General features: G+C 48.7%; 1 protein-coding gene across 1 annotated transcript in view; it reads right to left on the bottom strand.

Annotated features, from left to right (window-relative positions):
* The window catches only part of Nav2 (neuron navigator 2), a 347,498-nt gene that overhangs the window by 219,403 nt on the left and 106,695 nt on the right, over positions 1-21,400 (bottom strand). Inside the window, 2 exon segments of the mRNA XM_013122863.3 lie at positions 2,539-2,591; positions 13,288-13,405. Coding sequence (XP_012978317.2) covers positions 2,539-2,591; positions 13,288-13,405 — 171 coding nt within the window.

A 21,400-nucleotide genomic window follows, 5' to 3' on the forward strand; every position in this document is an offset into this window, starting at 1 on the left:
AACCCTGCCTGGCTCATAACCCAGGCAGTCCTCAACCTACGTATTCCAGGGGAAAAGGCAAGAAGATTCCCAGGGAGCCACAGAGGGGCAAGCGGGCAGTTGGGATGGAGGCCTGGCTGGAGGGAAAGGCAGGGGTGAGTCAGAGTCCCCTTTCCAAAAGGCCCAGCTCTATGCCTTCCCCAAAGGAGGCCAGAGGGCTAAGCTGCTTAAAATAATGATTAAAAGAGAAACCATCGCCTGCCTGTCACTGGCTAGTCCAAGGCTCCACAGGGAACAGAGCCCCAGATATCTCATGGGGCCTTGAGCTACAGGCGAGAAAGAGCAACCCAGTGGCTGCTTAGTACCCTCTGGCTGAGTCCCAAGCAATGGTTTGTTTTTTTTTCTTCCAAACTAATGCTTAATTCTGCTGAACAAATCATTTGGAAACCAAAGAGATGCCCCCTCGGTTGCCATGGCAACACCATAGCGCCAAAACATTTCAACCAGCTTTGATGCACACACACACACACACACACACACACACACAAACTTACTTAAGGGTCAGTGGGATATGTCTGGTAGGGGAGGAGAATAATAAAAATAAATAATAATGCCTAACCCAGGAGATTAGCTTTTTAGGAACTTAGAGATGGTAACTGGCACACTATCAAATTACATTTGACAGGAGTACAGACATTTTAACTCTGTGTGAATGTTCACACACACACCATGCACACACATGTATACATGCACACACATAATAATTAGGTCTGTCAAAGTAACACCTCACTTCCTACATGACCTGGTAGCTCTGACTCATGCGCTTGTCACCGTTTTAGGTTACTGTAAAAAACAATATCCTTGTGGTATATATCCCCATGCTCCTCATTTTCAACAGAAGAGAATGGCTATCATATACAGTCTTCATTTTCTGAGACACACAGAATCTTTGCTGAACCCTTCTCTGCTGTGTTTGCCAAGAGACTCTGTCTGCGTCCTCACTCCAGACTGTAACCAATTATCACAGGCAATTAAAGAATGTTATATTGCTGCTCTAAAAAAAGAAAAACACCCCATGCTGCCCCCTTCCAGCGCTAACATAGCTGAGCTGTGGGGAAGCCACAGGATTGCCTTGCTGTTGTGACAGTATTTATAACAAACACATTTGCAGATAAAAATAACACTTCACAGAAGAGTCTGAGACGGTGATATTTTATAAACTTGAAAGTAGACTTTAATAACAAGCAGCATCTCCAATAAACCATGCAAAATATACATTTATACCAAATAAAATAAAAGGTAGCCTACCTTCAAATGTCAGCTCTACACACATGACAACAGGCTAGGACACATGTATTGATGTCTGTCCTAGAGGGAAGGAATGTCCCTCTTTCACATGAAGATAGACCCGTGTATGTAAAATGCTTGCACTAAAATTAAGTCTTCTAGTGTCCAAAATTTTTCAATTATTAATACACTAGACAGCTGCAGTAGCACTAGCAAAAATAGCAGCCAAGGCTTCCCAAGAGTCAGAGCAGTTCTCAGAGTCCTGTCTGGGGATTTTCCTACGTAAGGAATGGCTGGTCTGTAGATCAAACAGAAAGAGACAAGGCCTCGGGGGCTCACCCAAAACAAAGTTGCTTCAGAATGTAAGCTGGAACATGACACTCCGACACACACACACACACACACACACACACACACACACACACACACACACACAAATAATAAAGTTGTCTAAGAAGGCTGCCTTCTGCCCAATTACTCAGGATACAAACATGTCAAAAAATTAAAGGGAGCTCGAGAAATGCCAGGCACTCTGGAATGTCTGTGACACCTGTCAAGCAGTGGGGAGTAGGGTGGGGATGGAAAACTATTTTATGTCCTCCTTTAGATTTCTGGAAGCAAATCCACATCCAGATTTTTGAATATTCTACCAGACTCTGACAGCATGCATTCTCTGAGTGAAACAGCTAGAGCTCCCACATCACAGACCCCGTTCTCCCAAAACAGTAATCGATAGCGTGGAGAAAGAACATGCTAAACTAGCTAAAGACCGGCTTCTGCCTTTTTTAAAGCTCTAACGCATCACCCTAGTGAGGATATCACTTGTCAAGGCTGCTGGGCAGAGCCGAGACGTCACGTTCATTTGTCACAACCGCAATGCCAACTCTCACCTTTCCTGACAACCAGATCACATGTCCTACACTGATCAGTAGGAACCCACCACCCCGTCTGAGTCTCTGCACCCCACCCAGGCAGAAATGATCACGGATCTTTGAGTCATGCGTTTGTGCCCATGCTGTGTGACTTATTTTCCACATAAAGGATATTTCATTTTTGCAGCCTGACAATCTATACAAATGTCACAGCCATTTCTTAATGAATGCCAACAAATGTGTCAGGAGCAGAAAGCATAGCTACACGGGGGTGGCTGATGGTGAATTAACATAACCCCAAGGAGCAGGGCTTCTGGTGTGAATGCTTTTCAAGCTGGCCAGGTCTTTTAGAGTCACAGCATGCTCACCTTACACAAACACTTCCAAAGGACGCACTTACCATTTGCGATCTGTTCTTTGGACAGCCATTGATGTCTTCAATCTTGTCATTCGCTGTAAAAGGAAACACAAATTAGCAAAACAAATAGCAGAGAGACACATTCAGGACTGACTGTCAGAACGTTTGAGTCCAACCAAGTCCTAAGGACCACACTGGGGTCCGTCTGCTCAAGGCTGTGTGGGAAATGCTGAGCCACATCTAGCAAGCTTTGGGACTTACTCATCAAGCCGCTGTCCTCCAGGGACAGCTGGGGCAAGGTCACCATCACTTCAAGTAGAGACAACTGTACTGACAATCGTCTTGCCTTGATGGGACATCGTGGCAATGTCTGACCTAGGACTAACAGTGAGCTGGGATTGATCAGCAGGCTACAAAGACACAAATTTAACTGCAGCCTCTCCACAAGGACAGGATGGGGTCCTGGGGGGGGGGATTGGCCCACTTCTGACTCAGCAGGTGGGGACAGAAGCCAACGAAAGCTTCTCAGAGCAGCTGTAACCAGGAGAGCCAATGTTGCTTTTGGCTGTCCTGACTTTATGCGGCGGAGGCAAATGAGGAGATGGAGAGTAAGACCCCGATACACCTTGACCAAGACTGCATAGCAAATCAGGGTCACACATGCTTGAAGTCTGAGCACCTTACTACTGGGAGGAGTGAAAGACAGTGCACTGAGTGAGCAGGAATGTACTAACGAGGAAGGAATATCTAACTTCCTATTTACCACATGGAAGCATGAATTCCTAGGAAATACAACCAGGGTGCCTGTGGAGAGGCGGTCAAGTAGAGCAGCAGGAGGAAGCTACTAATGCGGCGTGTTTGCATCAGCTCTAAGTTCCGCAGCCATGTTGCTCAGCCTCTCTGGGCCACTTCTCTGTGTACAGAAGCTGTACCACCTACTTCAAGAGGAGCAATGAAACTGTGATGGAAGCATACTGGTAGAACAGCACAGTGCCTCACACATAGTAGGTGCTTTGTGTATCGTTACTTTCATGATGCAGTCTTATTTTGATGACCCCCATGTCAGGTAGGCTCAGAAACTCAGTTAGAGCTCCATATTGGATAAGGCCCCATCCCTGTGGCCTAAGCCCCGACCCCCCATGTCACTGGAGGGCAATGTGCACTGGGGTGTCTGTTCTCCAGCACTTAGCGCTGGCCTGACCCAATCCTACTGATCTCACATGAAATACCCACCCCCTCCGCTTCTTGTCTCCCCAACTTAGGCTTTGGGAGCCTGGCAGACATGCCAAGGCTACATCTCACATTGTCTCAGAGCTCTGCAAATCCCTCCCCCACTGCCTCAAATTTCTCATCAGACTATTGTGACTATAATGGCTATAACTTCCACGGAGAGGAAAGACTGAAATCCATCTAGAAAGGATAACGGCATCAGAGCCTTCAGAATACTAGCCCTCCAGCAGCTCAGGTTATGCTACCTTGAGAGAGAATTCTCAAAGATGGAAAGCAAGCTAGAGGCATGAGCCAGCCTGGTTAATATACACTTTGCTTGATTCATGCATGCCAAAACGATTAGATGTGCAGACTGGTGGCCCTCCAGGGGAATCTCAATATCCAGAGATGGAGCTGAAGATTTTCAACTCTGCTTAGTGTCAGGACACAGAGAAAAGAGTTTTCCAAAGCCTTAAGACCAAAGGAATACCAAGGAAAGAAGATTGGCAGTGCCCGGTTGGCTGGCACGTGGCTCAGCACTAGAGGACTAGCTTGGCATGCACTAGGCACTGGGTTCAATCACTAGTGGGTGAAGACAGAAAGGGAAGGAGCTGCTCAGGGAGCACAACGACATTGGCTCTTTAGTTTGTGAGAAAACACAAGTATCTAGAACAGATTGCTGCCACTTAAACCCTGTAAGACCAGAGATTTCTGCCTGCCTTGTTTCTTCCAACAATCCCGGGGCTTAGGGCAGTGCCTAGCATAGTAGTCATTCAATAAATATTTGTCAAATGGAATGAAGAAATGGGTATTCAGAACATCCCAGGGAAGCAAGGCTTTGCTGCTGCTTTTGAGGCAGCTGCCCCTTTGTTGGTAAATACAGATGGACATACTGAAGGTAGGAAAACAACCGAATACTCTCAACAGATGGCATTCCTTCGCTCGTGGGAAATTAGGGCAAGAAGGGAGGCTGACCGTCAACTTACGGATGTTAGAATGTGGTCCCGGGGAACTGACAGCCAAGGAAGTTATCTCTACTGCAGGCTCCAAATAGCCCAAGTTGTGAATCACTGTCCTGATAAAGGCACCTGATCAGTCAGTGTCCCCTCCGCTGGGTTCTAATCAGGACCAATGCTGCTGCTTCCCCATTACAGAGCAGGGTGGGCAGCTGGGGTGCTGAGGAGTCACTTGGGGAGTGGTAAGGATCCTGTTACATGGTCTAACGACTCCTCTAATTCTCACTGGCAGTCTGTCACATAAATGTACTCATCCCTTCTGTGAATTCAAACATCACAGCTCCTATGACCTAATACTGCCATTCACCACGGTGAAAATAAACCCACGGGGGGGGGGGGGTAGCCTACTTCTCGGCACTCAGAGAGTCCACACAGATGTAAGTCAGATGGCTAATCCAAACTCTTAAAAGAGCAAGGTTAGGTCTTGGGCTACCTAGTTTCAATTTTTTTATGTAATTTAAATACTTCTTTACTTAAATTCCCAAATATTTCTATGGTTGCCATAAATACTTACAGTGTTAGGAGCAGCAGTGATTCTGCTGGCCCTTCAGAGCCAAACTCATTAACTTAGGGCAGGGGGGCCTTTGGCTGGAGCCCCAAAGAATATCATCAAAAAGCACGCATTTGCCTGCAGAGTGCTCAGCCACGATTTGACGAGCATCTCTAAAAACCTATGGTAATTATCTATCGCAGCATGTTCAAGACATTCACACACAGGGTGACAAGTTTGTGACTGGAAAGTGTCAACACATACCCCTTCAGTAAAGACAGTGGCACCAAACTGTGTGCCTTTCTGTACCTTTTCAAAGTGTGTTTTAATCGCTTGTGAACTGATGTTCTGAACATCCCTGGCTACTGACAGCCCAGGCAACAGGGAAGGACACAAATGGTTTACACAGCAGGTCATTGACAGAGGGGTGCAGTCCCATACATTGTCTTGAACATCTGTGGTAGAGGAAGCCATGAGTGAGTCAAGTGCAGGGTAGCCAGCCATGTCAAGGGCTCCAGTGCCTCAGTTCCACGGACGTGGCAAAGCCTAACCCAAGTGAGGCTCAAGAGGGATGGCCAAGCTTTCCTCAGGGGTCCAAGTGTGAGTGTTTATAAATGATTTACCTTGTGTCATCCTCTGGGATGTGGACAGCCTGAGACATCTTACATACAGAGCCTGCCTGCCCAAACTCACTATCAGCTCCCATGCTATACCTAGTAAGTAGATTCCGGGGCTTGCTGCAAGTGTCCTCTATCCAAGCGCAAACCCCACAACCAGACCTTAGCCTCCCTTTGCGTGGATCTGTCCTTTCTTCATTCCCTTGATGGCCCTAGCCAGGGTTCCAGGACCCACAAGCCATGTGGGACAAGGTTTGGGAACACGATAGAGAAGGCATCCCAGACAGGGTGAGAAGTGAGAGCCTTTTAGCCCTCCCTGTTTCTAAGGGGCGGGTCCCCACTTCATGCCCTTCCTAATCTTCACCCCATCCATCCTTTCCTCACTCTTCTGTTTTCCCTCCCTCCAGGTCTCTCTGGGTCTCCCCAGAGTGACAGCAGAGTAAACAGGTGGAGGGCGCCCACATTTTTCAATCAACTCACAAAGCAGCTTTTCCTGGCCATTCCCAGTAGCCGGGCATGGCATGTTACAGACAGGCCAGCACACAGGAGCTCACACCAGCAAGACTCTGAGCACAGAGACCCACCCCTCTGCGGCCCCAAGCCAGGTCCTCAACAGCACCCACCCGAGGAAGCAAGGGTCGCCTGGGACAGCCTCTCCTTTAGAACGGGGTGTGGAGGGGGCGCCTGGGACAGGTAAAAGACTGGGTGGCATGGCAAGAAAGTGTGACGGTTCCTCTTGAAGTCACGCATCTAATGCCCTTGGGTGGTGAGCTGGTTCTCAAGCCTGTGCCCCACCTGGGGTACCTGCCTGATGCCGCCCTGTTGACCCTGTTTCTCCACCCCCAGCTTTCATCATAGGCTCCTCCTCCAGGACTGCCTTCCCTGACTCTTTCTTTTTTTTCTTTTTGGTTTCTTTGAGACAGGGTTTCTCTGCGTTTCGCTCTGTAGACCAGGCTGGCCTCAAACTCCGAGACCCACCTGTCTCTGCTGCTGGAATGTTGGGATTAAGGGTGTGGCCACCACCGCCTGGTACTGCGCCTGATTCTTGCTGCCCTCCACAACCGCACCAAGGTTGACGTTCATTTTCTCTCCCTCCTCCTAGCTTCGTTTCTTTCTTCCACACAGGAATATTAAAACAAAAACAAACAAACAAAAAAAACAAATCTTACTAGCCCGGCGTTGGTGGTACTCGCCTTTATCCCAGCACTGGGAGGCAGAGGCAGGCGGATCTCTGTGAGTTCGAGACCAGCCTGGTCTACAAGAGCTAGTTCCAGGACAGCATCTAAAGTCACAGAGAAACCCTGCCTTGACCACCCCCCCAAAAACCCCAAATCTTACTTTATTCTGATTATTACTATTGCCACTCTTGTTCTGATGCTCGGGCGGTCTAGAACTCCTGGGCTCAGCCAACCCTTCCCACCTTAGCCTGCCGTGTGTCTGGGACTCCACAGGGGTCCTGACACACCTGGCTTGAATCACTTTAGAGTAAGCAACACAGATCACATCTGGAGCCCCTTGTGCTTTGGTATGGATTTTCCAAAGAACATGGATATCACCTTCCATGGTATAATTATAAAACTCAGAAAATTTAGCATTGATACAATGCCAGTACTCCAATTTTGTCAACTGAGTAAAAAAATGTCTGAGAGGGCATTTTATCCCCCTTCGGGGGCTGCAGGCAGAGACCACACAGCCCACACAGCCGATTTCACTGTCGCGCCTCCTTGGTCTCCTTCTTCTTGGCATCGTTCCTCCCTTTGTCTTTCAAGGCGTTGATACTTTTGAGAAACACAGGCTAGAGCTGTTTTAGTATTTCTTTTTTTTTTTAACAGAATGTTCCACAATTTGGTTTTGTCTATGATTTCTTGTCTATGATTAGTTTCACATGCTCCATCTCAAACTGGGACATAACTGGAGTAAGGTATGCCCTGTTCTTCCTAGGGTACTGTATCAGAAGCCAGGACTCCCATCTACCCCTTACCAGGGCTGCGATCCTGATCGTAGGGCTATGATGTGGGCTGATAACCCCCTCCACAGCCTAGAGTTCCTCCTGTGTGCTGCCTCTGCTTACATGTCCCACATAAAATAAAACCTGGGCGCCATGGAGGAGACAGATGCCTCCAAGCCTTCCCCAGCTGTAGTCCACACTGAGGACTCATCGGGAAGATGTCGCAGCGTTTATCAGTGACAGCATTCTCCCGGAGAGTCCAGCTCCCTCCTCTTCACTGCTGGGCTTATTTTAAAATTTCCTACTTATTATCACTATAGTCCATATTTTACTCCTTTGTTGCAATCCACTAACTAGTAGCAGCAATTCATTCCAACACCCCGCCCCCCCCCCCCCGTTTGACTGTTACTGGCAGCCCTGGAGACCAGAACTGGTCGTTAAGAAACACTAAGGAGAGACTCTGCTCAGTGAAAGGACTGCTGTGTGAACACATGTGTCCCCGCAGTCACCAAATCCGGAGGCAGATGTTTAATTTCCACTGTGGCTCTGTGTGGAGGTGGGCTGGTGTGGGATGATTTAACCTCAAGGACAAAGCCTTCATGAGCAGGGTAAGAGAGGCTCTGGACAGCCTCTCACCACCCCTTCCTCTCAGCTTTTCCTGAACCTTGCAATGTGCCAGCCCCAGATCTAGGGAGGACAAGGCCCGAGACCACAGTGGGTGGAATGACGGCAGTCCCTCTTGTGGCTGGACTCCAGAGCATGAGTAGGATTACCCCAGCCCAAGGGTAGCCACGGAAGTCCAGTACATTACAAGTGTGGCCAGTGGGACTCTAGTTCTGGAAAACCACCGTGGATATACATCTGCACATTGGTGTCCACATACAAATACACTCTATTTTCTCACAATGAATATATAAGGGGGAACACTCAGTTCAGAATTCAAGAGGAGGAATACTGGACAGTCCACACCAAGATCAGAAAGTGTTGCTCCTCTCCCATCGGGAGAGCCACCATTGGATAATGGTGTAGTTTACAAATGGAATGCTAGCCTGTGGTAGCATACTTTTAATTCTAGCGCCCTGGAAGCAGAGGCAGGGGGGGAATCTCAGTGAGTTTCAGGCCAGCCTGGTCTACAATGAGTTCCAGGTCAGACAGCACTACATAGTAAGACTCTGTCTCACCACACAAAACATAGAAAGTTTCCCACAGGCTCATGTGTTTGACCACTTGGTCCCCAGCTGGTGCATTGTTAGGGAAGGTTGCAGAACTCTTAGGAGGTGGAGCTTGGTAGGAGGAAGTGGGATCCTGGGGGGAGGGACTTGAGCTTTAGTCTAAGACTGATTTCTGTCCTCCTTTTCTTGCCAAATATGGATGCAGTGTGAGCAGCCAGCCTCCTGCTCCTGCCACCACACCCACCTTGACATGATGGACTGTATCTTTCTGCAACTGTAAGCCAAAATAACCTGCTTCTCCTTTCAGTAGCCTTCGCCAAGTGTTTATCATAGCAACAGGAAAGCGCGAGACCACCTGTGCTCTAAGAGTTGCTGACACTGGTGAAATGTGCTGCCTTCCCAGTTCCTTCTCGTGGACCTCTGTGCATTTGCAGGGCACGGACGTGAACCCCGGCATGGAGCAGTCAGAGAAACAGCAGTGTGCCTGGCCTTCCTCGGGAAGCCCCACACCTAGAGATGTCGTCTTCCGGAGCCTGAGCTGCCCCAAAGGCTGCTGTTACATGGCGAGCATCCTTCATTTGAGAACCTGAGATCCAAACTGCTCCAGAAGCTGGAACTTTTCAAGCACCAACCTGATGCTTCATGTAGAAAGCGCCACGCCATTAACCTTTTGTTTCACATGCAAAATTATCTAAAACACTGAATAAAGCCATCTTCAAGCTATGTATAGAAAGCACTTGTGAAACCTAAGATGTCTTGCTTAGACATAAAACATTCCCGACATATCACATGTACGCAGAAATATATCAAAGTCCAAAAATCTGAAATCCAAAACACATGTGAACCCAAGTCTTTGGATATGAGAAACTGTGTCGGTACTAACCTGAGCCTCCGGAGTCACAGGTCAACAGTTTAGTTCCAAATGAGCCATTTCTCTGACTAGACTCGGGGAGGCATCCAATGCTCCTGAGCAATGATAAAACTGAATGCTCACCTTCATGTTTTTAGCGAACTGACAGTAGGCATCCTACTTGTTTTCAGCCTGTGGTAGGCATGACTAATCGACTCCGACACTCAACATCATCTTTCCTTCACCTACTGTTCCTGTGGTAGGCATGACTAATTGACTCCGACACTCAACATCATCTTTCCTTCACCTACTGTTCTAGACAGCTGCTACTGAGTGCTATCCCAGAGCACATCAATTTCACTTATTTCTTATTTGATCTCTAACTTGCGTTTCATGAAACATCCATAAAGAACAGAAAACAAAGGTGGCTGACCCACTTTCAAGTCAGAGAAACAGCTAGGAAGATGGTTGAGTCAGTGAAGTACTTGCTGGGCAAACATGAGAACCAGAGTTCAGACCCCCAGAACCCACGTAAAAAGCTAGACATAGTGGATGTATACCTACACCCTGTGCTGGAGAGGCGGGGAAAGATGGGTACCCGAAGTTCATCGGCCAGCCGGTCTAGCTGAATTAATGACCCTGTCTCAACAACAAAACAACAACAAATAAACAAAAACCCCACAACAGCACACACCAGAGGTGGAAAGGGCAAGAGGGACGTCTCCGTGGTTAAGAGTGCTTGCTGCTCTTACAGAAGACCTGACTTTGGGTCCCAGAATCCTGTCAGCTGACTTATAACTGCTTGTAACTCCAGTGCCCTCTTCTAAATATACAAATGCACACACACACCATAAAACTAATAAAATAAATCAAGGAGAGTAAATAAAGGTGGAAAGTGATTAAGTAAGGTACCCTGCATCGACCTCTGGCCTCCACAAATGCGCATGTACATACACATGTATACCTACCCCACACACACGCTTACACTCCCGATGCTGACAAGTGTACCCATGCGCACACACACTCCCAATCCTGACAAGCGTATACACCAAAACAACAGGGAGGGGGGCAGGAACAGAGGCAGCAGCAGTAGAGTGAGGTCCCACAGCTGTGAGCTAAGGACTAAGGCAGAGAAAGAGACCCCCGCCCCCGTATTGTTCTGTCTCCAGCAGAATCACACAGCATCACCACCCCTAGATATACTGAAGGAGGCCAGGTGGCAGCTGACCTCAAACCCCAGGTCAGATACAGGTAACCAACAAAGATGCAGACCAGGAGGTACCAGAGCTCCCAATGACGCGAGCCCCGGACTTCCATCTCCATCCCCAGGGAGGCTTTGAGGTGCTCAATAAATGGTCCTGGAACTAAAGTGAGGGCAGTGGCTGTAGCAGGGAAACAGTCTCCCCACAGGCGCCTCAGCCCAACGGAGCCTCCATTCCCCCATCAGCAAAATGGGAAATCTATTACCTACTTCCTAGAGACGGAGGAGTCTATATGAGAAAAGTTGTCCTAAAGAATGTGTGTGTGGCCGGGCGTTGGTGACGCACGCCTTTAATCCCAACACTCGGGAGGCAGAGGCAGGCGGATCTCTGTGAGTTCGAGACCACCCTGGTCTACAGAGTGGGTTCCAGGACAGTCTCCAAAACAACACAGAGAAACCCTGTCTCGAAAAACCAAAAAAAAAAAAAAAAAAAAAAAGTGAAGAGTGTGTGTGTGTAATAACGGAGAGCAGGAGGAAGAGGAGGGATTGCAACCAAGTTCAGGTGTCCTCCCGAGATGCAATGCAGTGGTATCTACACTTGGTACAGCCCTCTCCCTGAGTGTGAGCAGGACCTGTAACTCCAACATAATGGAAGACAGTCCATCCCGCAGGGACAATTGCTCCAGAGACTGGCTCCCTTGCCGACTCGGGAGGAGTGAGATTCCGGTGTGGCAGGAAGTTAAAGAACACTGTTAGGAGGTGACCGTGATCCCCAGCTGGTAGTCAGCAAGAAGCCAGGACCCAGAGTTCTCCAGTCCCAAGGAAATGAGTTCCCACAGTAATCCAAGTAAGCATGAAAACAAACCCTTCTCCAGCGAGTCCCTGTGTGAGGGTGTGGCCCTGAACGTACTGTGACCGGCAGCCTGGCCTAGGTGATGCCTGGAAGCTGTGAGACATCAAGATACGGATTTTTGTTTGTCTGTTTGATTGATTGTTTTTTTTTTTCCAAGACAGGGTTTCTCTGTGTAGCCCTGGGTGTCCTGGAACTCACTCTTGTAGACCAAACGCAAGCTCACAGGTCTGCCTGCCTCTGCCTCCAGAACACTGGGATTAAAGGTGTGATCCATCGCCTCCAGCTAATGCAAGTTGTTTTAATGGCTGCCTTTGTTGAGGATTGGCTATAAACAGTAAGAGAAAAAGTAGTCCAGCGACTTTGGGGAGGGGGAGTAGCCAATCTCAGAAACTAATGCTAGGGACAGAGGGGACCCTCTTTCTCTGTCAGCGGTAGCCCCCACTTTCAGCCAAGGCCCCCTGCCTGTGTTTCCATGGGTCTCCCTGCAGAACTTTAGCTCAGCTGCAACCCCGAAGCCCACTCACTTCCTACAGCTGAAGGGAAAACAGCTTTTTCCTAATAGCCAGAGGCACTGGCGCTCCATCCTCTCCGTGTACCGTCTTCTCCGGCACGAGTGGCTTGCCACAGCTGATGATGGTGACCGTTAACCAGATAAAGCTTCCTAACGGACTGCCACATCTCTGACTCAGGCAGGGCTGCAGACCCACTCACTGATATGCCCGCCCCTCCCAGCTCAGGTCCAAGAACATCCAACCCATGGCTCAACCTCCGTTGCCCTGCTATTAAAACCAGAGACCACCAACCATCTCTTGAGCTTTAGTCTTTGGTTTCTCAGCCCCAGTTAAGGTTGGCAGGACTAAACAGCCCTGTATTTTCTTTTGCTTTTTGAAGTGTGCCCAACGTTTTCCAAAAAGGAACGTGTGAGTTGAAGAAAGAGAATCAGACACAAGGCAAAAGGCAGGTAGAGTGCCCCCTTCACACGCCCAGCTTCCCCCTCCGACCCTGGGCGTTGCTTCCCCTGTGAAAATCAAGGCCATCCCGTATGTTTTTTCTTCTTTGGAAAGCACCGGTTGGTCTCAAATTTACTATGTAACCAAGAATCGGCCTGTAAAGTCTGACCCCGCCTCTATGTGATAGATCACCAGACTGGCATACTGGCATATATCACCACACTGGGTTTATGCAGTGCTAGGGATGGAACCTGGGGCTTGCATGCCAATTTGAGCATTCTACCAAGCGAGCTATACTCCCAGCCCTGCTGAGTTTTAACAGAAACAGCAAGCTGGGTTCCACACAATCAGAATGGAAAGAAAATCAAGGGAATGGTCAACATGCGGGGCAGACATGTCAGGGTTCCCATTTCCTCAGCCCTCTGGACCTTTCTGGACTGGCTCTGCTGTAACCCACCAGCCCGCAAAGGGAAATATGAACTTACCTACAACCTGGATGATCTGGGCCAGGAGCACGCCATCGGTCACATCTTGCTGGAGGTCCTTGATGAGGCGTTTGTGTCCAGATTTGGCGAGGTAATGATTGGCCCAATCGGTGTAGATCTGCAAAAAAGCACACAGGCAACTTCAGGAATCTGGGCAGAGCCTGCTGCAGGGTTAGAGGCAACCGCTGGACCCATGCTAGGGTGGGTACCACAGTCACTGTCCTGCTGGCACTGCGGAGCTAGCACACTCCAGAGCCGCCAGAGCCATTGACATTCAGTGCATTGTCCAGGCGAGGCATTCAGCTAATGGCAACAGTCCTGTCTATTGAGAAAGCCGTGTCCGGGCCTGGGGAAAAGCTAAAGAGAGCATCAAAACATGCAGAGACCTGAATAGGCCAGGGGACAAGGAACTAGCAGTTTGCTCCAGACGGCTCTGAGACACTGCAGCTCTGAACTCAAGTGGGGCCGCTCCCGTCCCGTCTCATCTTTTTCACTTTATGGAGAAAACATGTGGGGAGGTTACCACCCGATGCGCATCTTTGAGCGGGCCATTTTCGGGCAAGGAGGACTGTTGAGTGAGCAGAGTTCTCAGGAGCCTGGCTCCGTTGTAAAGCAGCCAAGAGGGAAAGACAGAGTCCTGCCACCACGCGCGCGTAAGTGGAACTAACTACGGCCTCACCATCATTGAAGATTTAACTAGGCTAATTAAAAGCCAGCCAGCCACCATGTCTATTGTCAGGATTCTGCAAATAAAACCCAGCCAACTCCAATACCTGCTGTGGGACTTCTTTCCCTGGGGGGATAAATGTCAAACTTTATAAAGGATCAGCTACAAAAGTATATGGGTGTACCAATGTCTAACTTGGAGAACCAGTGAATTTGTTGGGCTTACTTACAGAGCACTGTGACCTCAAAGCAGTCACAACTATGATACGGCTCATCTCAGTATGGTGACCACCTCCCCATAGCTGTAAAGATGCCATCTCTCCTTCGGTTAACTTTCTGCAGATTATACGCTTTAGCACCTCCCTGGACCAGGGAGTCACAGGCAATCATGACAGAATCATATACAACTGACCAGGAGGTATAAGATGGGGAGCAGCCAGAACCTCAGTAGGGGGTCCAAAGACACCCTCTTCCCCCTCGGTCTATGGGCGATGTCAGCAAGCAACAGAGCTGATCGTGTAGGGCCCCTGTGAGTTGTCCCGGGTTGCTGAAGAGGAGGATGGCTGTTACGCTCAGGGGAGTGCTCTACAGCATCTTTACGTACATCAGTGTGCACAGTGGCCCAGGAGGCAAAAGCTAGGCGGCCCATGGGAGAGCAGATCCCCTGAGGGAGCTCAACACCTACGCTTCCATGTCACAGACTCATCAGAGCAAAGAGACATTTTCTTCTAGGTAGGGAAGCAAAGAAAACTCACCCCGAGTCAGGATAGATTTCCCCAGCGATTCAGAGAGCTATGTCTATTTCTGAGCTTGTATGGGAATGTGGGGTGGAGATGGACATACAGGCTCTTGCGGGTCCCCCACTTTTCTCGGTGACATGAATGACTGCCCAAAAGAAAGCACAACACCTTCCCAATTGGTCAGAAGCAACAGGTTCACATCCAGGCCTTCTGATGCCTTCTCCCTCCACAGGTGGGCCTAACCAAGAACTCGAAAAGCTTACAGAGTAGAACCTCAACTGTCCTGGCCTCTGCCCTCCAGCCTTGACCTATGGAGGAAGTCTCACTTAGTTGGGAGTGCTGTTCCTAAGGCCTCCAGGGAAAACTGGGGTACAGCCTTTGCGACTAGGCAGCATCTCCAGCCGCTCAACTCCAGGACGGTGAGACCCTTGCCCCAAGAGGTGACAAGACTGAACATTCTGGTTTAGAGGTAAAAGAAGCCATTTCTTCCTCTACCACTCGATAGATACTCCAGCTTCCATTATGGAGACCAGAGGTGCACGGGAGCCTTCTATTTAACATCTTGGGTACCAGCTCTTACATCCTTGTCTGACTCCTCCCCAAGATCACAGAGAGCTGGTAAAGAGAGAGACCTTTCAGTTTCTTGGTTTTCGTTTCGTTTCAAGTGAGGTCTTAGACAGCAAAGGCTGTCTATGTAGACAAGGATGACCTTGAACTTCTAATCCTCCTGCTCCGTGGCAAGACGGCCAAGAGTGCATCACCACACATGCTGTTATACGGTTCTTGGGAGCAAACCAGGGCTTCACAGATGTTAGGCAAGCACTCGACCAATCGAGCTACATTCCCAGGCTCATCTCTGACTCCTATAAGTCATGTACTTCCATTCAATAAAGAAAGTGGAGAAACCAAAATACCGTAGTGGCAGTTAAAATGTGAAAACTGAAATCTGAACAGTTAATAAATGAAATTATTCAGAGCGAGAGATGAAGAAAAACGTGAAAAGGAAAGGAGACAGACCTGGGTTCCAGTCCCAGTCATGGAGGCAGGAAGAGACCGGGTCTTTCTAGTTCAGTGAAGCGCCACAAGTTAGTACAACAACACAGAGTGCCTCAACAGCCCGGGGTGGACGGATGGCTGGCTACCTGGCTGACCACAGGGAGCCACCAAAGCATCTGATAAGCTTTTTCTTTAATCTGTGTGATGAGACCCGAACTGTGCTTCCTGGCTATGGTGAGGACTGAATCAATAACTGCATTTAGAGGTGAGTTTTTGTTTTGAGATGGGGGCCTCTCTACATAGCCCTGGCTGTCCTGGAACTCACTCTGTAGAGCAGGCTAGCCTTGACATCGAAGAGATCTGCCTGCCTCTGTCTCTCGAGTGCTAGGATTAAAGGTGTACACCATAATACCCAGATGAAGACAAGTTCTTATTCCAAAATTGGACCGTAACAAGTCTCAGCCAAGACAATGCAGTGCCTGCCTGCTACACTTGAAGCCTCCCCTAACTGTGCTACATATGTGAATTCATCCAGTCCTCTATAGTCTGCCTTCTGTGGTGTAGACACGATTGTGGTAGCCATTGTCAGTGGTGAAAACTGTAGAAAGGTAAAATAGTTTATTGGGGTCATCGTATATGACAGAGTCAGGAGAGGAGTCCACACTGAGTTGTACTAACTAGCCTCACCTACACATTCTTCAACATTGCTTCTCTGAATAAAGTCTATGTTAAGTCATTCATCCCCAAGGATACCCTACAGGCTCCTTCCTCTATTTTCATTGAAGGAATCCAAATTTAAAAACAAGATAATCCCCAAGGCCGGCTTTTTGCCTTCCTATTCTGAATGCCATTGAGTAAGTCACCTACCGAGCAAGTCACCCAACCTTTCTGAGTTTCAATTTATTTACCATAACTGAAACCTTGAACTACATCCAAGATAAACCTTCCTTCTTCTATGTTGACTTTTCTCAGGTGTTTCGTCACAGAGGTGGAAGGCCGATAGGCACATTTGCCAGCCAAGATCAATGACTACAAGAATCTCTCAAAAGGCAGAGGCCTCCCACAGGCCATGTGGGAGGGACAACTTTAAAATACAGAGATGTAAAGCCATGAGCCCAAGGACTCAGCTGAGTGGGAAGCAGAACTCAGTCAGGACTCTGGTGAGTAAGTAGCCCACCTCTGTCCCTCCCTAGGTGGCTCAAGCTCTTCAAAGCAGGCAAGCCTTTATGCGAGTCCACACACTCTAGCTGGAAGCCAGGGTCAAGCCACCTTCCTTCCAGGAGTGTATAGACATCCGTGCGTGCACACATGCATGCATGCATGCTTGCACACACAGGGTAGAGTCACAGAGAGGCAATGCAGATATCAGATACGCAGAACCTTTGAATGGAGAAGGTGAGCAAAAATGACACTCTCTACTCCAAAATAAGAATTCTTGCTGCTCATATAAGCCCAGAATTCCTAGGTTAGCCTGGGCTACACAGCAAGTTCAAGGCCAGTATTGTAGTCTGTTCCTGTGATAACACTGGCCACAAGCAACTTGGGGAGACAAGGGTTTTTTTTAAGTTTGTAGGTCACAGTCCATCATCAGGGAAGCCAGGGCAGGAACCTGGAGGCAGAACTGAAGCAGAGACCATGGAGACGATGTTCATATGGCCTGCTTAGCTTTCTTACTTCCTGCCCGGGGAGCACTGCTCCGGATGGACTAGGCCCGCCCCCACCATCAATCATGAGTCAGGAGTATGTCCCGCAAACATGCTTATAGGTCACTTTGATAGAAGCACTTTCTCAATTACTTGTGCGGCATCACAACAACAACAAAAGCGAACCAGCACAAGCTGTATGGTGAGCCCCGGAGTCAAAAAGGGGGAAAAGAAAAGAAAGCAAGATTCGGTGGCAGAGTGCTTGCCCACCTGTGTAAAGCCCTGGGTGTGATCCTCGGCGCTGGAAAACCAAACAAGAAACTCTCCGGGACCTCCAGGCTCCCTGGCAGACCTCACAGTGCTGTGCCGTGTCCCCTGCTGCCTGCTTCCCCACTTCCCAGCAAACTTCCCACATCACTGCTCAAGCCATTTCATAGGCCCACTCTTCCCAGAATGCCCTCAACCCTCCAAAGGGCCTGGGGGGAGCAGCGAATGCGGAAAAGCACAACATGGGTCTGACCAAGTTGCCCCTGGCCCAGGGCAAGTTAATGTCTACTAGTCTTGCTTTCCTTGATGTCTTAATTGCTTTCCTATTGCTGTGAAGAGACACCATCATGACCAGTGTAACTTACAGAAGCAGGCATTTAGCTGGAGGCTTTCTTACGATTTGAGAAGGTGAGCCCTTGACCATCACGATGAGGGGCAAGCGGGCATTGTGCCCTTCCCCCACGGGGGGTCTGTTGACCCGCTGGTAACTTAGGAGCTTCCAGCAAAACACTTCTTGTTCCTTCCTCCCAGTAAGGCCTGCATGCAAGTTCCTGTTTTCTGTCCATCCTTATTGTCTAAATGCTAATTCTGTTTTTGGCCCACCCCTGGGAAGTAGGCTTCTGATCTTGGTGGTTTTCCACCATGCCTGCCACTGGTATATAAGGCTCCACTCTTGTTAAAATAAACCGGTTCTCCTTGCAAGAATGAGCTGCTGTCTTTGTCTTCATTTACATCCTTACCCTTTGCTCAGATCCTTGTAAAGTGTTGTAGCGCCGAAACCGCGAGCAGCTGTAACCATAGGCTCGCTACCGGCGGGTATGGCAGGAGCACAGGCTCGCTACCGGCGGGTATGGCACAGGAGCAGTAGCCAAGAGCTTACATCTGATCTACAGGTCAGAGGCAGAGACTAGACTTGGCATGAACTTCTGGAACCTCAAAGCCCACCCACAGTGACACATCCCCCTCCAACAAGGCCACAGCTCCTAATCCTTCCCAAAAGTTTATTGCAACTAGGGGCCATGCATTCAAACATACGAGCCTACGGGACCATTCTCCTTCAAACCATGGCACTCAGGTTCATCGCCCATAAAATGGGGACGATATCAAATACATTGTAAGGTGGTACTGGCAAGTCATGGCCCGGACTAATGCCAGCTGGGCACCTGTTTCTGTTAGTAAAGTTCATGGGACACAGCCACATCCTTTATGTGGTCTCTGGCTGCCTTCATGCCTCTCAGGCAAGGCTGAGCAGTTGTGACAGCGATCTTTGGCCCATAAAACCTCAAATATTTGCATCTGACTCTTCCTAATAGTCTGCCAGTCTGTCGCTCCCAAGAGCAAGCTTGCTGACACGCCAGCACGGAGCAGGCACTCGGCGGCAATCACTACGATCTACCCCAGGAAAGCTCATCAGCTCTCCCGTCTCCACACTGCTGCTGCTTGCCCCACTTGGGGGCTCCCTGGCTCAACTCCAAGGCCTGCCGGTCCATGAAATCATTCTGAGTTTCCTGATCCATCCCTCAAGCTCCCAGCACCAGATGTGGGCAACCACCATATCTGGCCCATCTTCGCATGTCTGGCAGAGCCTCTCCGAGAAGTTGGCACATAGCAGGAGGCCATTATGTGCTTGCTGGGTCAAGCTGACTGGAATGAGAAAAAGAAGGTCTTGGGAAATGATTATCCATGACAACTAAGGATATGGGCTCTCGGTGAGTCTTCACACCAGAATTTCTTTACAAATTAAAAAGAGGTAAGGGGGCTGGAAAGACGGCTCAGAGGTTAAGAGCACCGGCTGCTCTTCCAGAGGATGGGGTAGGGAAGGGGGCATTCAATTCCCAGCACTTACACAGTGACTTACAACCATCTGCTACCCAACTCCAGTTCCAGGGAATCCAGCCCCCACTTTTGGCCTCTGCAGGCACAGCATGCAGATAGTGCACATATATACATGTAGGCGAAACACACAGGTACATTAAAAAATGTTTTTTTAAAGAGATGAGAGTGGATATAAAAGTCATTTTTGGTTGTCAACTTGACTACATCTGGAATTAACTAAAATCTAAGTAGCTGGGTATACCTGAGAAGGATTTTCCTTGACTGAATCACTTGAAGTGGGAAGTCCCACTCCAAATCTGAATCTTTTGAGGTGAGAAGGTCCACTTTTGATCTGGGCCACACCTTCTGGTGACAGCCTATATAAAGGACATAGAAGAAGGAAGTGTTTGATCTTTGCCTGCTTGTCCTCACTCTCACTGGCAAATTCATTCCTTCATTGGCATTAGGGCCTATTTCATGTTTTGGGGGGATCCCAGCATATACTGAAGACCAGCTGAGACATCCTTCCTCCTGGACTAAACAACTGCTGGGCTCCTGGACTTTCTACCAGGAGACATCCATTGTTGGAATAGTTGAGTCATACCCTGTAAGTCACTCTAATAAATTCTGTGTGTGTGTGTGTGTGTGTGTGTGTGTGTGTATAAGAAAGATAGATAGACAGACAGACAGATGGGTGATAGATAGATAAGACAGATGATAGATAGATAAAATAGATGATAGATAGACAGACAGACAAGATAGATGGATGGATGGATGGATGGATGGATGGATGGATGGATGGGAGGGGAGGGGATGAGATGGGATACACTCATTAAAGGTACACTAGCTCACTCAAGCATGTGGCTCTGGCAGGCCTTGCCCTTCTCTCCCATTCCCTCTGCCTTGCTAAGAACCATTATGCTCCTAATCTAGCCACCAAAGTCTATTCCCTTATTTGGTCACTTCCTCTCCCTGAGACTGACTACCAAAGTCCAGCAATCCAAGTATTAAAGTCCAGCAGTCAAAAGCCATCCAACAAAGGCTCACCTAATTAACACGCCCAATGAAAATTAAACACCCCATCCTAACACAGGGTTTCCCCTTTACCTTTATAAACCTCCATTTGCCCATGGGCCACATCTGTCTCCTCTCTGTCCAGAGGCGGCCCTTTGCCCCTCTAGGACAAATGCCCCTTCCCCTTCCCCACTGCATCCTAGTCCATTCTGACACAACTGCTCCCCTTCCCCCCCTAAAAAAATGACAACTGCAAGGTGGTTTGCTGCTGTCTCTTTAACTTTTCTTCCCTGTGAAAACAGGTGTTTGGGTGCGGTTTGTGCCTAATCCGGGGTCCGGGTCCCCACTGTGTGGAGTTCTCCTTCATTTATTCTATCAGTTCTGTTTCTCTGGAGAACCTTGACTAGCGGAGCAGGAAAATTAGCTATTCCACTCAACAACCACGGGGCAATCTAACACGGATCTTCGATAATGTGAAATTTCCCTTCCTCTTCCATCCCTAGCTCTTGACTTTGGAAGACAGGAACCACTCAGACTTATTGTTAAAGATTTATTTTTAAAGGCCATAAACTCAGCTCCATTTCCTTTGCTTGGTGTCTCAGAGTCAGCCACACAAGTCACACAGGCTTCCAAGGCTCTCTGTGCTGACTAGTCTTTTATGTCACTAGAGTCATCTGAGTGGAGAGAACCTCAATTGAAAAAGGTCTCTACAAGATCTGTCTGTAGGCAGGCAAGCTTGGAGAGCATTTCCTTTATTAGCGATTGATGTGGGTAGGCCAGCATTGTGGGTGGTGCCATCCCTGGGCTGGTGGTCCTGGGTTCTATAAGAAAGCAGGTTGGACAAGCCATGGGGAGCAAGCCTGTAAGCAGCATCCTCCCTCCCCCACGGCTTCTGTATTAGTTCCTGCCTCCGGGTTTCTGCTCTTTCCTCCCCAACTTACTTTTTGGTAAAGGTGTTTAGTCACAGTAGTA

Source organism: Mesocricetus auratus, unplaced genomic scaffold (assembly GCF_017639785.1).
Source record: "Mesocricetus auratus isolate SY011 unplaced genomic scaffold, BCM_Maur_2.0 Super-Scaffold_100030, whole genome shotgun sequence".
NCBI classification, from domain to species: Eukaryota; Metazoa; Chordata; class Mammalia; order Rodentia; family Cricetidae; genus Mesocricetus; species Mesocricetus auratus.